This window comes from Alligator sinensis, unplaced genomic scaffold (assembly GCF_000455745.1).
Source record: "Alligator sinensis unplaced genomic scaffold, ASM45574v1 scaffold1368_1, whole genome shotgun sequence".
In the NCBI taxonomy this organism is placed as follows: Eukaryota; Metazoa; Chordata; order Crocodylia; family Alligatoridae; genus Alligator; species Alligator sinensis.
In genome coordinates, this window is record NW_005842725.1 from 267,322 (window position 1) to 290,454 (window position 23,133).

The 23,133-nt window shown below is 44.2% G+C and overlaps 1 protein-coding gene across 4 annotated transcripts in view; it reads left to right on the plus strand.

The window, feature by feature from the left end:
* The window catches only part of CDON (cell adhesion associated, oncogene regulated), a 103,456-nt gene that overhangs the window by 36,103 nt on the left and 44,220 nt on the right, over nucleotides 1-23,133 (plus strand). For all 4 annotated transcript variants that reach the window (XM_025216306.1, XM_025216309.1, XM_025216308.1 and 1 more), the window contains exons 3-8: nucleotides 8,702-8,974; nucleotides 16,610-16,756; nucleotides 17,038-17,181; nucleotides 19,621-19,908; nucleotides 21,386-21,655; nucleotides 22,331-22,684. In XM_025216306.1, the coding sequence (XP_025072091.1) occupies nucleotides 8,702-8,974; nucleotides 16,610-16,756; nucleotides 17,038-17,181; nucleotides 19,621-19,908; nucleotides 21,386-21,655; nucleotides 22,331-22,684 (1,476 nt within the window). The remainder of the gene's footprint in view (nucleotides 1-8,701; nucleotides 8,975-16,609; nucleotides 16,757-17,037; nucleotides 17,182-19,620; nucleotides 19,909-21,385; nucleotides 21,656-22,330; nucleotides 22,685-23,133) is intronic.

Here is a 23,133-nt window from a genome sequence, read left to right on the forward strand (position 1 = left end):
CCACCCCCCTGAGCCTGCCTCCCTCCCCCCCCAATCCTGCAAGCTGCTGCCAGTTACAGTTTTTACCAGCATTCGCCGGTAGAGGGGTATTGGTTTTCCGGGGGGATGTCATCTTGGGGTGGGGGAGTTTGGGAGCTAAAAATAGCTTCTGTTCCTGGGGATTAGGGGGGAGAGCCCCCAACCCCTCCATAGACTCTGCTTGCCCCCTTCAGTAATCCATTCATCCATCCTGAGTCTGCTTGCTGACCAATTTCCCACCCCCCTGCCTACAAGCTCCTGCAATCCCCCCATCCCAACTTACCTTTGATTGGGTGGCCATTTTTAACTCTATCTAACCTTCCCCAACCTTCCTGAATGTTTGTACATATTCAAATTGTAGTTGATTGAAGAAGCTAAAGACAGGGAGTTGCAAAGATTTAAGTGTTGGCACTATTTGCTGGCAGACTTTTACTGGTAGACATTCACAGCTTAGAACAACCGTTACTCTTCTCTCAAAGACCATCTCATTTGCTGCACTAGGGGGCTAGATAAAGCATTTTTGTACTTCAAAGCTAACTACATGTAGAGTCATTGTAGTTTTTCAGTGTGAAAATAACTGCAGTTTTTCATCTGAAAATGATCTATGTTAACAGTGTGGGAGTGGGCCAATTTTAGAAGGAAACTGAATTGAGTGGAACCACTCACAGGAAGCTTCCTTTCTATCCAGGTGTCACTTAATATCAGTATGAACCATACTATATAGTATAATTATTTACAGAACACTTACAATCTACAAAACATTTTTCTCTGGCATTTTTGTTTGCTTGGCAAACAGATTTCTTTTTTCTCTTTATTTCTAACAGAACTGAAGTCAGTAGGATTCTTTTGTGTACCACTGTATTTATAGAAATTAAAGGCTGGAAGGGATCTCAAAAGATTGAGTCCATACCCCTGCTCTGGGCAGAAATACTGCTGAGATCAAATGATCCCAGCAAGGTATCTGTCCAGTCTCGTCTGGAAGACTTCCAAGGTTGGGGACAGCACCACCTCCTTTGGAAGTCCATTCCAGATTCTGGTTATCCTTATCATAAAGAAGGGTACCTTCCTTACATCCAACCTGAAACCATCCTCTAACAGTTTTATGGCCATTGCTCCTTGTCTTCCCTGGGGTGCCCTAGTGAACAGTTTTTTCTCCCAGCTCCTGATATTTACCCCTTACATAAATATAGACAGCTACCCCCCTCAGTCTGCTGCTCCCCTGGCTGAACAGTCCCAGATCCCTTAGTCTTTCCTCATAAGGTTTGTCCTCCAGGCCCTTAATCATTATTAGAGAGTGGCACATGGCCAGGTGTGGAGCAGCAGCAGCTGCCGCATGCGAGCTTCTCCCATCTCCCCACCCCGGGTCCAGCCAGGCGGGCAGTGCCTGCACAGCAGTGTGAGATCGTGCATGGCAGTGTTCCATCCCTGCCCACCTGTGCCTACCCGCTAGGGCCTTCTCAAGTACCGCCAGGGGTACATGTCGCTCTGGTTGAGAATTCCTGCTCTAGCATGACCGCTTCTCCCCATAACTTAGTACTGTCCATAAGCTTGGCCAGCATGCTTTCCAAAACCTCATCTAAATCGTTGATAAAGATGTTGAACAGCACGGGGCCAAGAACCCCTGGCTACCTCCTGCCAAGATGATACAGACCTGTACACTAACACTCTCTGGATTCGACCCTTTAGCCAGTTCCCAACTCACTTGACCGTGGACTCTGCTGGCCCACAGTCCCCCAGTTTTTTATAAATGTGTCATGGAAGACCATATCAAAGACCTTTTTAAAATCCAACTATATGACGTCAACTGCATCTCTCACATCTAAGTGGTTTGTTACTTGATCATAGAAGAAGACAAGGTTGATCAGACATGACCTGTTCACAACAAAACCATGTTGGCTATCCTTCAGCATCATGCCTTCTGCCATCCTCTCATGATGATTTTTTCAAATCAAATGAACTTGATAATTTTTTCCAAAATTTTACCCAGTATTGAAGTTAAACTGATTGGCCTATAGTTTTCTGGATCCTCCCTCCTCCCCTTCTTAAAGTTTAGCACCACATTGGCCCTTTTCCAGTGTTCTGGGACCTCTCCCAAGCACCACAAGTTTTCAAATACCTTCAACAATGGTCCCACAGTGACTCCAGTGAATTCCCTTAGCACTCTTGGGTGTAGTCCATCTGATCCTGCTGACTTGAAGGCATTCAGCCGCTCTTAAGTGCTCTCTCACCAGTTCGACACTGACCATTGGTTGGCAACTGTGCCCCACCATCCATCCAGTATCCCACTAGGCAGGTGACCACCATTTGTATGCAGGAACACCAACACAGAGTATTTGTTACAGAGTTCAACTTTCTCCTAACTGTTATCAGTTGTCCTGTCACATTCTGCAAGGGCCCCACATTTCCCTTGGTCTTCCCCCTGCTCCCTGTATCAGCTTCAGTCACCAACTGGATTTGGAGAAGATTTGGCTCGATTCAGAGGCCGAATCACCAAATCTGAATAGAATTAGGAGACCAAAATAACCTCTGAATCAATTCGGAAAAAGATTTGGAGATTCAGAAGGCAGTCTTTCAGGGGAATGAAACTGAGAAGAGGGAGGGGAAGCAGGGGGGAAAAGACTGACATCTGGAGCTGGCCAGTAACTGTGATCTTTCCCTGAGTCCCCTTCCAGTCACAGTGCTCTGGGGGAGGGATGTAGAAAAAGCATATAAACCTCTTTCTGCAGCCTTTCTGTCCCTTTTGTGAGCTGTTTCTGCCTGAGCAAAAGAGGGCTGGGCAGCTGGCTCAGAAACAGGTGGGCAGGCAGAGATCTAACCAGCACCGGGAAGGCCCCCTGTTACAGGCTACCATCCCTACTGTTTTCATCCAAATCTGCCGTAACACACACAGGTGACACAAGTTTTGCTTTCAGCAGTTCGAGGTGCAGTTTCCTAGAGACCTCCGCACCTATCTCCTTGAAACTTGGCAAACATCATGCGCTCAGAAGGGGCTACCATCCCTGCTGTTTTCATCCAAATCTGCAAAAAAATGACAAAGTTCTAGGTATTTCACTGTTTTCCACATTATAGCCTATGACTGAATCACCGAATCTCTTCAAATCAGTGCTGAATCTTCCAAAGCTGATTCAGCTGAATCGATTCAGGACAGTGATCCAAATCTCTGAATCAAATTACTGTCCTCCAAATCGGCCGAATCTGAATCGAATACTTCCCTTTTCACACAGGCCTACTGATCGTTGTGGCAGGCCAGTTGGGGGTGCTCCTGCGCTGAGTCACCCACCTCACTGTGCCCGAGCACCTTCCAGGCTCTGAGTGCCTTCCGGGGGGGTGCCTTGCATCTGGCCGACCCCCTTCCTGGAGCACACCCGCTAGCCTGGCGGTAGAGCCTGCCATCACCCAGGAACGGGGCTTGATTCTGGCACTGCGCCCCCTGGAAACGCAGGCATAGTAGCCTTCAAGGGTACTTGGCTCACTTCAAGAAGTTGGGATGCTTCCCTCAGTCAGAAGCGCAAGTAGTGGTCTCCCTTAGTCAGCCAAACCAAGGGGATCCCAAGGCATAATCTAGACACGCTCCCAATAAGTCTCCCATGCTAGGTACAAAGGAGATCTTTATTGGTTACAAGGAGTGGGGTTGGAATAGAGTACAGAGTTGAGTAGTATCAGAGAAATCCCACAGAGCAAACAGGGTGGCTGGAGTAGCCTTTGATCACGCATCTGAGTTACTGCAAGCTATATATCATGATATATCTCAGGTAGCTTACTCACAAGTATCCAGAGGCAGGTGGAGATTCCCTCTGGAGGCAGGCAATTCCTTGATCATGAGTTTTGAGAGAGAGAGAGCAAGTTTCAGATGGTCCAGCTCTTCGCTCGCTCTCTCGCTCTCGCTCTGTTTTCCTCATGGCTGCTGCCTCCCTCCTGGGCAGTCCTTAACTTTATATATGATATATCTCAGGTAGCTTACTCACAAGTATCCAGAGGCAGGTGGAGATTCCCTCTGGAGGCAGGCAATTCCTTGATCATGAGTTTTGAGAGAGAGAGAGCAAGTTTCAGATGGTCCAGCTCTTCGCTCGCTCTCTCGCTCTCGCTCTGTTTTCCTCATGGCTGCTGCCTCCCTCCTGGGCAGTCCTTAACTTTATATAGCCCTTATGACCTCATTTACTTGGTCCAATGGAGGCCAGCACCTGTTGGCTGTCAGCCAGCCAGTTTGAAATGCATCACTGGTTGCTGGGCAGACAGGCAAGCCCCTCAACCAGGTATGTGATGCCTGTCATGTAGGCAGAGGGAGCAGGTTTCCCCCTCCCTCAGGAATGTATCCAGCTCAGGTTACCTAAAGAGATAGGGTAAGGTGTGTACCCCCTGCAGGGCCCATCCTAACCAAATTGTCACAGAGCAGAGTTTTTGTGGAGAAACAGAGGTGGCCTTCTGCCACAATCACTATCTCCCAGATAACCCTCAATCCTCATATCTCCCACCAGGTCATCCCCTTTCCTAGACCCAAATCCCTAGAACCAAATCCAACAAAGCCTGCCCCCTAGTCAGCCTGTTCACCTCCTGTACTAAATAAAGTTCTTCCACGCAAGTCAAAAACCTGTGTGACCAATCAGATCTGGCAGAGTACTCCTCTCAACAGATGTCACCCATGACAAACATGTCCCTTGAACGTGCAGCCTCTATTAGTTCTCTGGAAAATTCCAGACCCAGCTCCTCCTCTTGGTGTGGCAGTCTGTAGTAGGTGCCTACCATCAAGTCCCCGGCTCCTAGTCATCCCCCCACCCCTCCTCCTGTATCTTGACCCACAGGATCTTGAGTCGCCCTTCTTTTGAACCAGTTTGGGTCTCCAAGGAGGCATATCATTCCTTTACATAGAGAGTTACACCTCCTCCCTTCTTCCCTACCCGATTCCTTCTGTGCAGCCTGTAGCCCAGTCATGCATGGCATCCCACCAGGTCTCTTATTCTGATGAGATCATATTCCCTATTGGTTAGCAGAAGTGCCAGTTCCTCCTGTTTATTCCCCATACTCCTACTGTTTATGTATAGACACCTAAGGTCCCCATTGGTAAGTCCCAGTTCCTCACAGCCCCGATGTTCCAGCCTCTCACCACCTTCCTGACCGCCCTTTCTACGTCCTTTCTGCTTGGCTGTCCCCCGGCTTGCGTTTCTGCCTGCACACTCATCCCCCAACGTACCTAGTTTAAAGCCCTCTCCAGCAAGTCAGCCATGGAAGAAAACAGCTTCTTCCTTCCTTTCCCTGTTGTTAGCAGGGAACTTTGGAAATCAACTTCAGCAACTTTCTTCAGTATTTCAGCAGACTTAGTACTTTGGTTATTTCAAGACTCATTTTATATAGGGCAAATCAGCTGCAACTACAAGTTACTGGATTGTCTCTTCAGGAGCCCTGCAGACATTCTTCTGTTCAAGTGATTCTCAAACATATTGGACTTATCTGGAGGTCAAATCTAGTATTTTGTTATTTACAAATAAATAAAGCTTCCTGGGCTTTGAGAACTCAAACTCTCCAGCTCCTTGATTTCGGTATTTCAGAGAGCATTCTCCATTTTCATGAATTGAATGCCATCTTACCTCTTTACATATATCTGGGTAGATACAACTTATTGTTGCAGACTGCCTGCTACAAGCTTTTGTTCTTTGTTGTAAAGATCTCCCTAGGGCTTTTTGATCTCTAGTACTGGAAATCTGTCAAGAGAACATTTGAAAAAGAGAGAATTACATGTTACTGCTATCTAAAGACACCTATTCTGAAAGAATTGGCACTGCTGCACCCCACCACAGAGTCTAAAGGTTGTGTAAAATATGTAATTTTATTGTCCTCACCTTAACTGGTTCTAATTTGATGGGTACTTGATTTTCTGGCTGCAAAAAACTGACCACACTGGTGTGACCAATCACTGCACTTAGATACAAGAGAATTTGTCAAGTTTGTGCACCCTGGCCTAGGCTTTCAGAGTGAGCATTTGCCAAGATGCATCTCTTCATAGTTGACTGATGTCAGGGAAGTGCTTTTTCACAAGGAAGTGCAAGGTAGACCTATTGAAAGCCTCTGGGTAAAGGTCATAAGGGAGAACAGCAGCGGGGCTTATGGTGGGCAACAAGGCCTCCAAACGAGGAGAAGGAGGTGGATGAGGCTTTCTTTAAACAAGTGATGGAAGCTTCCAAATCATAGGACTTGAACCTCCTGGGGGACTTGAATTATTGTGACATCTGCTGGGAGGGAAACACAAGCAGTCCAGCAAATTCCTGGAGTGTTCCCCAAGTGTTTGGAATAACTTTTTGATACAGATGGTAAAGAGGCCAATATGGAGGGGAGGGAGAAATCCTCTCTCTTCTTGACTTACTGGTCATAAACGGGGAGGAATTGTTTGAGAATAAGAAGGTGGAAGGTAACATAGGTGACAATGACTATGGAATGATAGAGTTTAAGTTCCTAAGGGGAAGAAGGAAAGAGAGCACCAGAATAAGGACACTGGACTTCAGAAAACCAAACTTTAACAAACTCAGGGACCTAAGGGGCATGATCCCTGGGAGGCAGGTCTGATGGGAGGAGGAGTCCAGGAAAGCTGGCTGTACTTTAAGTAGGCCCTTTTTAAGTGTGCAGGAACAAGCTATCCCAATGCGGCAGAAGAATGACAAATGCAATAGGAAATCATCCTGACTAGACAGCAGTTTCTTCAAGGAGATGAAACTCGAAACAAATCCTATAAAAAGTGGAAACTTGGTCATGGTACTAGGTAAAAGTTTAAGAGCACTGCATTGACATGTAGGGAGAAAATTAGGAAACCCATAGCAAGGGACATAAGGTAGTAAAATGGGATTCTATACGTATGTCAAAAGTAAGAGGAAGACAAGAAATTTTGTAGGTCTCTCTAGGGAATGTGGAAGGCAGTCTAGTCACAGATGATACAGAGAAGGCTAAAGTATTTAATGCCTTTTTATGTCCATTTTTACTAATAGGGGCAGCTAGCAGTAGGTGATTGCAGTTGACACCAGAGATAAGGAAGGAGACAAACAGCCTAGAGTAGTGGAAGACCAGATTAGGAATTACTTGGAAGCTAGATACTTTAAAGTCAGCAGGGCCAGACAGGATGTACCCAAGGATTCTGGAGGAGCTGTCTCAGGTAATTTTGGAGCCATTGGCTCTCCTTTTTGAGAACTTGTGGAGGTCAGGTGAGGGAGTTCCCAGATGTCTGGAAAGGGGTAGATATAGTGCCTGTCTTTAAGAAGGGGAAGAAGGAGGATCTGGGGAACTACAGACTAGTCAGCCTGACATTTATGCATGGAAAGATCATGGAGCAGGTCCTCAAAGAGTACATTGTGAAGGAGCTAGAGGAAAACAAAATGATCGGGAACAGTTAGCGCGGATTCACCAAGAGCAAGTCATGCCTGACCAATCTGATTCCTTCTGTGATAGTGACAAGCTCTGTGGATGAAGGGAGAGCAGTGGACATGGTATACCTTGACTTTTGCAAGGCTTTTGACACTGTCTCCCACAATATCCTCATTAAAAAGTTAAAGAAATACAGATTAGATGAAAGTACTGTAAGGTGGATATGTAACTGGTTGGATCATCTCACTCAGCGAGTAGTCTGCAGTGGCTCAATATCTAGTTGAGAGGGGGTATCAAGTGGGGTTCCCCAGGGCTCTGTCCTGGATCCAGTATTGTTCAATATCTTCATTAATGGATTTGGATCATGGGATTAGGTGCATGCTCACAACTTTGCAGATGTCCCTAAATTAGGTGGAATTGTGGGCACTCTGGAGGGCAGGGCTAGAATCCAGAATGATCTGGATAGACTGGAGAAATGGTCTGTGATCAACCAGAAGAAAGTCAGTAAAGACAAGTGCAAAGTTCTACACTTCAGACAGAATAACTATATGCACAAATATAGACTGGGGAGTGACCAACTAGGCTACATTACAGCAGAGAAGGACCTGGGGGTTACAGTAGACCATAAGCTGAATATGAGCCAATAGTATGCTCTTGTTGTGGGGGGGGGAAAAAAAGTCAACAGCATTCTCTGCTGTGTTAACAGATATGTCGCTTGCAAATCAAGGGAAGTGATTTTTTGCTCTATTCAGCACTGGTGAGGCCTCCCTTGGAGTGTTGTGTCCTGTTTTAGGCCCCACGCTTCAAGAAAGATGTAGACAATTTGGAATGAGTCCAGCAGAGAACAACAAAAAATAGGGACCTGGGAGGCGGGACTTACAAGGAAAGACTGAAAGAACTAGGGTCATTTAGCCTGAAGAGGACTGAAGAGGGTGGGCTTTTCTCTGTGGCTGTAGGGAATGGACCTAGGAGCAATGGCCTCAAGCTGCAGTAGGCTGGAGATGAGGAGGAACTTCCTGTCTGAGTGGTCAGGCATAGGAGAAGGCATAGGAGTGGTCAACCTAGAGAAGTTGTGGATTCTTCAGGCTTGGAAACTTTCAGGAGTTAGGCAGAAACTTGGCTGGGATGATTTAGTCAGTGATGATCCTGCCTCGAGCAGGGGACTGGACTAGAACCTTATGAGGTCGCTTCCAGCCCTACTGTCCTATGGTCGTATGAAACAAACTTGGTCCATTCTTTCATAAGTCAAAGCTTAACTTTATCTGGACAAGATTTCAGTGAATGTTCAAATGAGATAATGCTGTTAATGTTAAATCATTTAATGTCTCTTTCCTTTTAGATTTGATTCCTCGTTTTATTTCTGAGCCCCTGTCCACTGTTCAGAAGCCTGGTGGGCCTGTAAAGCTACATTGCTTGGCTGAACCCTCCACAGTTCGCATTTCTTGGTTGTTTAATGGAGAGAAATTGGACAGCAGGGTGGAGCAAGTAGAAGTCCATCCAGGATCTTTGACAATCTTCTCTCTCAGCCCTTCAAATTCTGGGCAGTACCAGTGCATTGCCAATAACAGTGTTGGTGCTATTGTGAGCAGGCCTGCAAGCGTATCCATAGCCCGTAAGTTAATGTCTTTTATTCCTCACTCCATGGCAAACCTGAGTACCCATCAAGTGACTTTAGTAACTACTGGGCATTATTTTAGCATCCATTCATGCTTCAGGGAAGATGGAGAAAAATACTAACTCTGCTCTAAAGAGCTTGCAGTATAAATTTTAGATCATATGCAACGAACGAGAGTGGCATATGAAGTATGTGGCAAGGAAGGATGGGCTACAAAAATAAAATCCTTTGCTCCTTTTGAGTGTGAGCACATTTTGAGGGTTCACTTATTGTTTATCTGACTGATAAGGGTGATGGTGAATATTAATGACTTGTTTATTTTGGAGATCTCTTGAGTAAGATGGTGGTGATAATGGTCAATCTTTAAATGCCATAGTTTGAAGGGCCAGATTGAGAAGAAAATTCTAGTATTAAAAATAGCTTGGACAGACTTATGGGAGAAATGAATTATTGGACTGGTGGTGGTATTGGTGTCTGTTGTTGTAGTGCACAGAAGTCTCGTTCAGAATTGGGCCCCTGCTGTGCTGGCCACTATACAGAGCGTCTACCTGCCCAAAAGTCTGACAAGTTTAGACGCAACCAGGCTAGGGTTTGCGAGAAATACACTGAAGCAACAAAAGATTTTAGTGAAGAATTGACAGTGCCTAGTTAGAAGTGTTTAGTAATTTGCAGGTTGTTACTTGGTGGAAAAATAAAGTAGGAAGATAAAATTGGGATAAGAGAAGAGTTGCAATTTGTCACTAATCCAGCTATGATCAGCAGGATGGATTATATAGGCATCTTGGCAAAGGCAAGAGGGATTATGAGGGATTTGAAGGAAAATAAGTTAGGAGTTCAGATTTTAATGGAGGTAAAATCCTCCCATTCCCCTTGTGAAACAGCTTGTGAAAAAGCTTGGAGGTATTTCTAGGAGAACATCCTGAGGGATGGCAAAAGCAGTAGAACAGGAGGAGGGTAGGGTAAAGACTGTTGTTGTTTGTCATTCAAATTAAAAAATGACCATGACATCACTTTTGAGTTGGGTTTCTGTGAACATGTGAATGGCTGATCAGGCCAATTTGTGTTTTGAACTGTCTATGACACACTGAGCAAGAGATGCTGCTTTGGGGCCGTTGCAAGATTTATGTTGTTTGTGCTTTTCCTCTGCCTCAGCAGTTCTCTGCTCATAGATGGTAGCTCCCATATGGATGAGGTTTTGCCAGGTGGAATAACTATGAGCAAGATCTTCCTAGGACTTTGGGTCAATGTTGAAATGTTTCAGGGGTGACTTGAGGGAATCTTTGAAGTGTTTCTTTTGACCTCCCTGAGAGCGCTTTCCCTTCTTTAGCTCACCATAAAAGATCTTTGGCAGTCACTCATCTGATATTCTTGTGGCATGGCCTGCCCATCTCAACTGTGATTTCATCAACAGAATGTGGATGCCTGCCCAATTAAAGAACCTTGGTGTCTGGGATCTTGTCTTGCTATCTTATCTTCATCACTTTCCTCGGACAGCCCATGCGAAAGTGGTTCAGCTTCGTAGCGTGGTACCTGCACAGTGTCCAGGTTTTGCATGCATACATCAGGTTTGGCAACACAATCACTTTTTAGACCTTCAGTTTTGTTTGTTGATTGATGCCTGCACTCCCACACATTTGTATGTAGTCTGCCAAAGGCTACACTTGCTTTTGCAATTCTGGCATTGGGTTCATCATTGATGTAAACTGCACATAATGGTGTACTGCCAAGATAGGTGAATTTGTCCACTGCCTGGAGGGTTTGGCCATTCACTGTCATGGTAGGCTCTGTGTAAGGCTTTCCTGGTGCAGACTGGTGCATCACTTCTGTCTTCTTAGTGTTGATTGCGAGACCACAGTTGTCACAAGCTGAAGAGAAATGGTCCATACTCGGCTGTATATCAGATTCAGATTTGGCATTCAGGGAACAGTCATCAGGAAACAGAAGATCACGAACAGTCACTTCTTGTAACTTTTTGTCTTCACCTGTAGTCTTCTCAAATTGAAGAGTTTGCCATCAGTCCAGTAGCTGATGTCAATCCCAGTGTCACAGTCATGAAAGGCATCTGTAAGCATGGCAGAAAACATCATACTGAAGAGAGTTGGGGCCAACACATAGCCCTGCTTGACTCCATTGATGACTGGAAATGGTTCAGATGACTCTGTCATCTACAACGTGAACAAGCATGCCATCATGGAATTGCCAAACCATTGTGATGAATTTCTCTGGGCAACTGAATTTTGCCATGATCTTCCCAAGGCCCTCCCAACTGAATGTATCAAATGCTTTTATCAGGTCAGTGAAAGTCGCGTATAGGTTGGAGTTCTGTTCCTGGCATTTCTCCTGAAGTTGACGAGCTGCAAACACCATCTCTATGGTCCCACATCCTTTCCTGAAACCACACCTTACCCAAGGGTAAGAGCCCTTGTTAAATGTGTTGTATAAAGCTATTCAGCAGAATTCTGGAAAGGATTTTACTGGCTATTGACAGCAAGGAGATGGCCCGATGACTGTCTATTGCCTTTCTGCTTGTACAAGTGCAGATGCACTCTTGTATTCCTGGGGTGCAGTACCTTGAGTCCACATTGACTGGAAGAGTTCAGTCAGTTTCAAAGCCATGCGTGTGCCTCTGGCCTTGTAGGCCTTTGGTGGTATAGCATCTGTTCTGGGTGCTTTACCATTTGACAACAGATTAATTGCTTTCAGTCTCAGTCAGCGTTGGAGGATCAGCAAGAGAGATGTTGATGTCTACCTGAGACTGATAGATTGCCTCCTCACTAATAGATGACTGTTGATTGAGAATGTTGTTGAAGTGTTCTGCCCATCTCTGCAGTATCTTTCCTTTATCAATGAGCAATGTGGTGCCATCAGCATTCAGTATTGGAGATGTTCCTGATGACCATGGCCTGTAGATCGCCTTCAGAGCGTTATAGAAGTTCTTCATATTGCTCCTGTCTGCATAGAACTGAATCTTATCTGCCTTGTTGCTGAGCCATGAGTTTTGCATCTCTGAATTTGCATTGGACAATCCTCTTGATGTTATTGAAGGTTACCTTCTTAGATGTTGAAGTGCTGTCTTCTAAGCAGGCCTTATGAAGCTGATATTTCTCATTCAGTAGTCTCCCTATGTCTGTATTGTTTTCATCAAACCAATTTTGATGTTTACTCTTGGTCCCACCACATGTATTGAATGCAGCTGAGTAGACAGTCTGTGAAGGATGCCCAATTTTCCTCAATATTATTTGAATTTACATCAGTTGTTACTAGTTGGCTGCATAGTTCTTCAACAGATGCCTATTTCACATTTCTTGTTGCAATTTGAAGACATAGAACTTTTTGGGTGCTTTTTTGCCTTGTGGTTGTCTACTCGGATGTATCCAAATATTTAGTTTGGAGACTGTGAACCTGTGGTCAGTCCAGCATTTTGCACTTCTCTCTTTTGTCACACTGACATGCTGTCTGTCTCTTCTCCTGATGATGACATAATCAATGAAATGCCAATGCTTGGAGCGTGGGTACATCCAAGACATCTTGTTCTGGTTTGGCAGACAGAAGACTGTGTTGGTGTTGAGTAAGTCATGTTCAGTGCATTTCCTCAGCAGGAGAAGCCCATTGTTGTTGCATTTCCCTTGGCCATTTTTTCTGATGACGCCTGGCCACTGATCTGTGCCAAGTCTAGCATTAAAGTCACCAAGGATGATGAGCTTATCTGTCTGTGGCACTTCTGTGATAAGAGACTCCAAATCTTTGTAAAATTTGTCCTTAATTACATCGGGGTTGGTCGTAGTGGGTGCATAGGCACTGATATTAGTTGCGCATCTTTTCCCAGGCAGTGGAAGTCTCATTAGCCTGAGTCTGCCATTCACTCCCTTTGGGAGATTTCTAAGCTGGCTGGCTAGCTGTGTTTTGATAGCAAACCCAACACCAGCTTCACATTACTCTCCTTTACTACAGGCACTCCAGAAAAAGGTGCGTAGCCAGCTCCTTTTCAGTTGGTTGTCCTTCTTTAGCTAGGTGAGTTTCACTCGGGGCCTGTTGAACCTGGCCAGTTCTCTACCACCTAGAGCTGCTCTTCTCTCTGGTCTATCTGCTGTTGTACAGTCCATTAGCATGCGCACATTCCAAGCACTAATGGTGAGTGGTGTCACCTTTGTCTTTTTTGTCTTTTTGTGTGGTCTTTGAATGCTGTAGTGGGATCCCATCAGCTGTGATGTGCTGACCGAGGTTGAGGTGAAGTAGACAATGTTTAGGACACCTTTTCTAGCCCCTTCCTCATACTACGGAGGTGAGCAGTGTGATCCTAAATAAGGCTTCTCAGTCACCCAGGGGGCTGCCAAATTCTACTGCTTCTTTAGTCCAGTGAAAAGCGACCTAACTATGATAGATAATAAGTAACAAGGGTTAAATAAGGTCAAATTATGAAGGCCTCAAAGGCAGGCAGGCAGGAGGTCTTGGTTCTTTTGCTACAGAGGTGAAGAATATCAAAATGAGATTCATGTGGTCTGAGTGGTGAGCCATGGACATGGCTTTTAGTAGCAGTATTCTGAGTAGATTGATGTTAAAGCTGACATCGCTGGCACAACTAATGTGTTTTGAGAATTATAGTAAGTTGGTTACATATTTATCATCTCTCACATTACTTCCCCCCCAGCCTCCCCACCACTTCCCCTGCCCTGCTGGTTGTCTTCAGGGTCGGGTGGAGGCTGCAGCAGAGGGAGCACGGAGGCACAGCCACTGGAAACCCCCCTCTCCCTCCCTCCCTCCCTCCCTGCTGGCTGTTGTTGGGGGGACGGCTTCCTCTCCCCCTCTGCCCATAACGCTCTGGACCCTCGCAGCCAATCAGCGTGCGCCCTCTCAACAGCACATGCACTGTTGGCCTGGAGCATTACGGACAGACAGATGAAGGCTTTTATTATCTTAGAACATTCTCACGTCTGCAATCACTGTTTTGTAACTTTTTACCTTGAAATATTCTTTGGAGAAAGCACTAATAAAACCAATATTTGCAGTGTTTTTATGTATTGTGACTACTTTACAATAAAATCTAGCTTTTGTGCAGAAACTGTGATCAGGTAATTTATATATTCAGATAGAGTTCCCAAATGTGCTTTATTTTAGGGGTTTTTTTAAATCTACGTACTGCAGTTAATAGACTTTTCATACACATTTGCTTGGACATGTGAACTGGTTGGAAAGTTAGAGCAGGAGAGGAGAAAGGAAATTCATTTTAAAAAATTGCAAAATGTCATCTATGCTCTTTTCTATCTGGTCAAAATTACCTGACTAGGTGTTGATTTTTTTTTCTTAGTTGCATTTTTTTATTTTACTTTTTCTGAGTCTTCTGAATATTTTGTTGTTGTTGTTTTGGTTCTTGAGCCATAAATTGCCTAATTAAAAAAAGAAAAAAACCCCAATAAAACCAGGCTTGAAGAAAGAGGATATGGGCCCAGTTGTCCATAATGAAAGGCATAGGGAGTACTGAATGTTGTTTCCTCTATAAGCATGCTTTAGCTGTACTGGATTAGAGTAATATCTGAAGTGGGCCTTTGTCAGCCAAGGTTTGAGTAACTCCTTTATAAAGATGCCTTTTCTATGAAGCATGTCCAGAATTCCCATGAGAGGAAAATTTCTTATAACTGAGAAGTACAAGTGTTTTGGAAAAGTGCTGATCCATTGCAAGACCCTCTCAAGAGAGCTATAAGGGTAGTCAGCTTAGCAAAGTTTACATGCTGTAATAAGCTTCATCGCAAGAGATGATTAAAAAAAAAAGGCAGTTTGTATACTATACTATACTGCTGCTGTTCCTTGTATGTGTGTGTTTTTCCAGGATTTAACAAAATGAGGAGGAGTAGGTGCGACTTGCAGGCTGAAGTTTGACTCCTGTTGTTACAGGCAGCAAACTGCAATTGATGCATTCCTTACTACTGGGCTCATTGTCAGTCTGTCTTTGTAATTGAAAATAACTCCTTTCTATTTCAAGAATTAGCATTACAAAACTGCTTGTTATTTGTGTATCATAAATTGTCTTCTGCATTACATTAATAGCTTGCTGTCGACATCTCAGTTCCTTGCTTTGTTGGCATCTATTAACTTGTATGTCTTATGTTAGTCTGAGGTTAGGTAGAAGGCAAGGTAGAGAAGGACCTTATAGACCAGGGGTCGGCAACCCCGTGGCACGCGAGGCCATTTTACTTGGCATGCCATGGCCAGCCCCGGCTCTGGGTAGCTGCTGCCATTGATGGAGCCCAGGCTGCTCCCAGCAGGGCTTGCAGCAGGGCTTGCAACTGCAGCCGGGAGGCTCCAAACAGCTGTGCCGGGCTCTGGCATCAGCTCCGCACCGGCATGTGCAGGTGTGCCTCGGAGTGGGCAGTGGGGGTGGGGCCTGAGGCAGCGCAGCCCTGATCTCTTCCCCGCTCCTGGCACGGAGGTGATGAGCCCAGTACAGCTGTTTGTAGGCAGCCCGGGCTCTGGGCAACTGCAGCGGGCAGGCTAGAAACAGCTGCACTGGGCTCATCACCTCTGTGCCGGGAGCAGGGGAGCCTCCCGGCTGCAGCTGGCCCTGGCTCCGAGGAGCTGCTGCCAGCCAGGATCCTGGGCTGCTCCCAGCAGGCAGCTGGGACACTGCAAGCTGTGCTGGGAGCAGCCCAGGCTCCAGCAGCTATCCAGAGCCGGGGTAGCTGTTGGCAGCCACAGAGCCCGGGCTGTGGGGCAGAGGCTTTGGGTAGGGGGCACGGGCTGGCAGGGCTGAGGGGCAGGGGCTTTGGTTGAGGGGCAAGGGGCATGAGCAGGGCATCCTGCCATGTACCCCTTGCCATCATTTTGTTTTTCTGCCATGCCGGCGCTCCGGCACCTTCCGAGGTAGGCATTGTAGTGTTTTTCGGCACTCCGGCCAAAAAACGTTGCCTACCCCTGTTATAGACTAACCGAATTATGCTCGTCTGCATATAATTTTTGGGAGGATCCCAGCACTCGTGAAAGTCCCAAGACCAAGTTCCAGTCATGAGTAGGGCCCAACTTTAGCATATGGACTCTTTGTGAGGGTTATCTGGAGTATACAAATATACTGAGAAGTGCTGAGCTTTGGGGCTTACCATGGCTTGAAACGCTGTTGACTGGTAGGGCCCAGCCCAATGACCTATATGTTAAATCCAATCCAAATCTAATAATGCATAGTACTATATATAAGTAGGTAAAAATGCTGCTTTAAAATGTGTTTATGGAGTACCTGTTTTTAAAACTTGCAGCATTTTCAAAAAAGGTAAAATGTATCCATTCTGGGTAACTAAGTCTGTGGTCACCTGCAGTAACTTGTTTTCAAATTTACCCCTCATTTCTGTGTGATCAGGGAGAGCATGGTCTGACATTAAGGTGATGGGGAAGGGGTTGCAGCGGGCAAGGGGGAAGGGGACAGATTCATGGAAAACTCCCAATAGTTAGATTCAGCTGAGCAGTTGGAAAAAAGTTGACATCACATCTACTCAGTAAACCTTGCCTCCCTGTGTCCTTAGACCAATACAGATGCAACCAAAAACCCAGCAATAATTAGATTCAATACCTGGAAAACCATAACATTTGAATTTCATCTCATGTCATCCAAAATTCTCAACCCCTCTTTACTTTCCTAAACAACTCTAGGTCTTGATGATTTTGATACTTCAGTGAAAAGTATAGTCACAGTAGAAGAAGGAAGTTCTGCTTTCATTGGATGCAAGGTACCAGAAAGTAACCCTAAAGCACAGGTTCGCTTTCGAGTACGGGGAAAATGGCTGGAACAATCAACCGGTGAGAGATTTTATGATGCTAGTAAGCAGTATTAATGTCCCAAATATTTGTTGGAGCCATAACTATGAGATACTTGTACTGCAAAGCTCATCATACAATTTAATTTTGGATACCTCTAGCTTAGTTAATTAATTTTTATATGTAGTTCTTTTTTTATAGTAATGAGTTTTTGTGTTGCTTAATGATAAATTTAAGAGAAATGAGCTATCTCAATTTGCATAATATCTTTTGAAAATGTGTCCTTGGAAGTATTTTAAATGTAACCCTCTTCCCTTCCTCAGATAACTACCTAATTCTTCCATCTGGAAACCTGCAGATTTTGAATGTAACTCTAGAAGACAAAGGGTCCTATAAGTGTGCAGCATATAACCCAGTCACTCATGATCTCAAAGTAGAGCCCATTGGACATAAGCTTATAGTCAGCCGTAAGTGTTTAATGTATGTAGAGGATGATTTACAGAATAATTACTTCATCTCAAATTAATACTTTTCATAAACTTGGCTGGATCTTAAAGCCTCACTGTTCTGCAAGTCTAACTCTGGTCCTCTACAATCTGTAGTCAGTGTTGCAGAACACTTTTTTATTTTCTAGTGGGTTTTTTTTTTTGATTTTTGAAAAATAATCTCTTCACAAGATTCCTAGCATACCAGCATGATTACCTAGTATTTTTACAAATCTCTAGCTCTGTCAAGTTTATCTTGTGTTTGCATGTAATTTGTTACCAGGGCAGTATGTCTGTCGCAAAGATTAGAAATATAGGTTGTTGATTTCATGCTTTCTTTCTACGTACCAGTTAGTCTCTAAGACAGTAGTTCTCAACTGGGGTGCCGTAAGACACCCTCAGAAGTGCTGTAGTGCAGGTGCTGCTTCTGCTGTGGCAACCAGGTAAAAGTGCCCCTTGTGCTTGGCTAGGGCCAGACCAGGTAGGGCTGTGGCACAAGCTGGTTCTTCTGCCGGCTGTCGGCTTATCGGAGGACCTACCTAAATTGCAGTGAGATGAAGGGATTTTTGCAGGCTCCTCAGCGTGCAGAGCCAATTTTGCGGTCTTTTTGCAGCAAGGCCCCCTCCTCTCCCCATCTCTGATTGCCTAATGGGTCTGAAAGTTGAAGTTCAACACTCAGAAGTATAAGGTGCTCCATCTGGGGACAAACAATCCCCAACATACCTACAGGCTCGGTGGCTACAATTTGACTTGCACCACGGCTGAAAGGGACCTAGGGGTAGTGATCGACCATCACATGACCATGAACTGGCAGTGCGATGCTGTGGCCAGCAGGGCAGACAACATGCTGGCATCCACTAACCATTGCATCTCATGCAAAACTAAGGAAGTAATACTCCCGCTGTACTTGCACTGGTGAGACCGCAGCTGGAGTACTGCATCCAGTTCTGGGTGCCGCACTTGAACAAGGACATGGAAAAACTTGAGAGGGTCCAGAGAAGAGCCACCCATATGATCAGGGACTTGCAAGACAAGCCATACAAGGAGAAACTGAGGGACTTGGGCCTCTTCAGCTTACAGAAGAGAAGGGTGAGAGGGGACTTGGTAGCAGCTTACCGTTACATCAGGGGAATACATCAAGAACTCGGTGAACAGCTGTTCATCAGGGCACCCCTGGGGCAGTGGCTACAAACTCCTGGAAGGCCACTTCAGGCTCAATTCGAGGAAAAATTCCTTCACAGTCAGGGTGTCCAGACTGTGAAATAAGTTCCCTCCAGAGGTGGTATAGTCACCTACCCTGGAAATCTTCAAAAGGAGACTGGACAGTCACCTCGCTGGGGTCACTTGACCTCAGTTGTCTTTTCCTGCCCAGTGCAAGGGGGCTGGACCCGATGATCTACAAGGTCCCTTCCAGCTCTTAACATTCCATGAATCTATGGCCCAGCTCCTTGCTGCTGATTGGCCAAGAGGCCAATCTCGCATGTTCAGACGGCAGCATTGCATTTGGCTTCTTAAAAGATGGTGCTGAAACCTTTTCACTTTCCTGATTAGCGTCTCCACTGAGTCTGTCACTAGCTCAGCCTCTCTCAAACTATATGATAACAGCTGCAGGGATTGCTGCGCTTTCTTTGTATTTTAGTAAGCTTTTATTTTGGGGCGGCAATTCCATGCAAAATTGCAGGAAACGCCTTTTATGTGGTGAGCATGGGAAACACCATTTTTTGCAGCGAGTGCAGGAAACACGAGACCATGATTTAAGTAGGTCCCTAGTAACGAGTCAAGAGAACGTGAGCATGCTGCAGTGTGATTGAGCATGAAACACCAAGGGCACCTTTACCTTGCTGCAGCAGTACCTGGTTGTGAACCACCCAGGTAAGCTGAGGCAGTTTATCAGTGGTTCTCAAATGGGGAGCAGGCAAATTCAAAAACAGGTTGTGGAAGCTGCCTTGACTCCAAAAAGGCTGAGAACCACTGCTGTAAAGTGCTACCCTGTCCTGCCTACTCCTAGTGTATGATGTCTACTCTATGGTCTGTGGTGAAATTTTTATTTTCTCCTGTGTTGAAGAGGAGTAATTACTGCTGCGTACAGTTTGTTCTCTGCGTTAATGGCAGTGATTAGAATATTGACAGATGGTAAACCCCTGTAAAAATAAAGAATACTTTAAAGTAGTGGTTATGGGGAATGCCCTGGTACTAGCAGCTACCATCCCATCTGATTTTGGAGCCATACCAATCAAAAAGAACTGTAGTCAGCTATACGATAAGTGGTTGTGTCATGCATGTGTTAAATTTTGTTAAAATGCAGAATCTCAAGGCTTGAAAGGGACATGCAGAAATTACTAAGGAAAAATAATGATGCAGTTAACCAATTGAAACTGTTAAGGGGGTTTGACTCCTGCATCTCCGTTTATCTTATTCCAGGTTCCTCCTCTGGGGGTATACATATACTTCACCCCACTGTTCCTCAAGCTTTTGCAGTACCTCAGCACAGTCCCCTAACTCTAGAATGTGTTGTTAGTGGGTTGCCTGCATCTCATGTCCACTGGTTGAAGGATGGCCAGGATGTATTGCCTGGAGGCAGGTGGAGACTTCTGCACTCTCATCTTGTGACAGACAGACTTGATGCATCAGATTCTGGAAACTACTCCTGTGTAGTGGCAAATGAGTCTGAAGTGGTGAAGCGTGTAAACTATTCACTTAACGTACTTGGTAAGAAAGAGGAAAGAATGCAAGTATTTTAAGTTCTTTGCATGTTTTGTTTGATTATAATAGTGGCTATTTCAGGCACCTTATTACAAGTTCATAGGATCATATAAAAGTAAGTTGGAGGAGATCTCAAGAAGTCATTTAGTCTAATCTAAACCCCTACTCCAGGCAGGTGCAGTCCAGACGAATATTTATCTAACCTGCACTTCCTTCATGCTCTTTCCATCCAGACAAGGGAAGATGCATTTTAAAATAACAAAATGTGTATTTAATGAGCATATTTTATGAACCCTCCCAGATTATAATCCTTATAACTGTTTAGAGTCTCTTCAGGTCCAGTACCACATTTAGTGTTAATCTCTTTCATAGTATAAATGCCTCAAAACAAGAGCTGGTCATTGGGTGTTTTTGTCTACAAAGTACTGTGTACACCTCTGGCACAATATAAATGATGTCTTCTTCCTTCTCTCTGTGATAGTAACAAAGGTTGCTAAGGTTTACAGTGACTAAAAAGTTAGTTGGAATGGATGGTACTAAAATTGTTCCTCTTCAGTATACAGCTGGCCACTTTAAGCCATTGTAATTTATCCTTATTCCTCTTTCCTTTTGTAGCAGATTTTTCCAGGCATTGATTAATGTTAGTAAAAGTTAATGAGCCTGGACATATCCTGGTATCATGGAAAGAATTGTCTTTTCATCATTTTTCATTCCAAATCCATTCCTGAATTCCTACTCTTGCCTAAGATATAAGGCAGCCAAAGTAGTCTTCACACTCAGCTAGGAAAGCACACTCAGAATATAGCACACTTTTCTTTCTTTACTTTTCAAGTGAAATTATTATTCTGGCAAAAGACCTGGGTTTTTTACATGGTCTTCATTAATCAGACACTTCCAGTTACAGTATTTCAAGCTGTTCATCATTCATAAATTAATGTTAATAATAACATTAATTATTCTGTTTCTTTATACATATCCTGTTACGGGAGTTTCAGCTGCTCCTTTATTGCTCCATGCTTTGCCCATTGAAATCACAGGGAGATGACGATCACTAAGACGTAAACATGATAGAATTTAAAGATGTGCATATTCTGAAAAACTTGCTGACCAGTGAACAAAAACAAAAGAAGAAACAAAATCTTTGTTTCATAAAGTAGAGATTCAGCATATGACTGCAAAAGTTATAAAATAAATAACTTTTGTCAAGAAAGTCCTTCATTAGAACTATTTTTAGTTTAAAATGAAAAAGATTCTTGTAATTTTAACGAGTGATAATTCTGAATGGAAGGAAAATGCCATTAAAATAAGTGCTGAAAGATGTTACAGAAACAAGTTAATCCTGTACTGAACTAGAAAAGACTAAGTTTGGCTTTCATATGTATGGTAACTTTGTATAAGTTGTTATATTACAGTGAAGTGTATGGGCTGCAAGTTTTGCAAAAGAATACTTTGTAGGATTTCATATTCACTTTGTTTCTTTTAGAATCTGCCTCAATTTCTAAAGGATTGCAGGACCAGGCAGTGTCTCTGGGTGTAACTGTATACCTTTCATGCGACATTCATGGAAATCCTGTTCCAAATCTCACCTGGTTCCATAATGCAGTTCCCATCCATCTCTCTACACATCACCTATCCACAGGAAACAGGTTGCAAATCAGTGGCATTACCAAGGAGGATTCTGGCTTGTATCAGTGTGTTGCAAACAATGGGATTGGATTTATGCATTCCACTGGGAGACTTACTGTCCAGACAGGTAGGAATAGCTTACAGTATTCAGGATCTTAAACTAAGTTTTCAGTCGTATTTAAGTTTTGTTGCTAAATTGTTTTATTTAGGTATAAAACGCTGTTGATTTTTGACCACAGTAAGCAGCAAATTAAGTAAGTTTTCTGCATTGGTAGAAGGTTAACAGGAGATTGGGAAATATTACCTTTTTCAGTTGAATTCAGGATTTAAGACAAAAAAAGTCTTGTTTTCCGTGCACTTTTGTGTCTCTGACAGCTTTAGCTATGTTTCGATGAGCATTTGGAGACCAAATATACCTGATAATAGTTCCATAACATCGGTTCTCTGACTTTAAATGTTGGGGTTAAATCTGGCTTATAACTAAATTTGTTCTAAAAATGAATCTGTTACCATTGTCCCCAGAATCTGAAATGATCAATGCTGCATGATTTCATGTTTTTCAGGTTTGGGGTCAGTGTTCTATATATTCAATGTTAAGATTGCTTATAGAATTGTATCTGCCTCTCCTGAGCAGAGGTTTCAATAAACTGCTAAAGTCTTTCAAGCCCTTGTTCCTTAATAGTGTGAATAGTATCCAAACTACCAAAGAATTGTATAAGTGGCCACTTTTTTAACATACTAACTCATCCATGTTCTAGGCAATACGTTCTATAGTACAATTAATTGTTTATATTTTTAATAGGCAAAGGTTCAGTACCAGTTATAGTTTCTCCACCAGCAAGTACCAGTGCAGTAGATGGTGGTGGTGTTACGTTGTCATGTAATGCCACTGGGCTGCCTGTTCCAGTAATTCGTTGGTACAACAGCCTTGGACTCATTACCAGCCACCCTTCTCAGGTCCTTCATTCAAAATCACGAAAATCTTCACAAGCAAGAATAAGTAGCACCGTGTCAGAACCAATCTACTTCACTATGTCTCGAGCAGGCTCAAGCTCCCTGTATATTCAGGCTGTTACTCCAGAGCATGCTGGGAAATACTCTTGTGAAGCAACAAATGAACATGGCTCAGCACTGTCAGACGCATTCCTTAAAGTTGGTAAGCTGGCTTCAGTATTGACATCGCTCTTCTTAACATTTTCAATACTCTGCCAAGTGGTTTGTAGTGAAATGTTTGTCTTTACTAGCAAAGTGGTCAGTTATTAAAATTCAGCTTGGGATAATTAGGTTGCTGTTTCAAGGCACATATGAAATGCCTTAGCTTAGTTCTCAGTGAACAGCTATCCACACTTGAGGTGTTGGTCACCTCACAGGAAAGACTAATTAGGATAGGTCTATGCTGTAGCATGATACAGTGGGCACATCTATATGTGCTATTAATATGCCTGAATAAACTCTGGTACATTCATGCTGGAGTTTATTGCTCCCAGGCATAGCCTTTACATGTGCGCCTGGAAGTGCTGCATGCATCAGCCAGGGCAGTGCAGCCCTGGTTGGCAGAGGGTCTGCAGGGTCAGCCTGCCAGCACAGAGCTGCTCCACCCTAGCT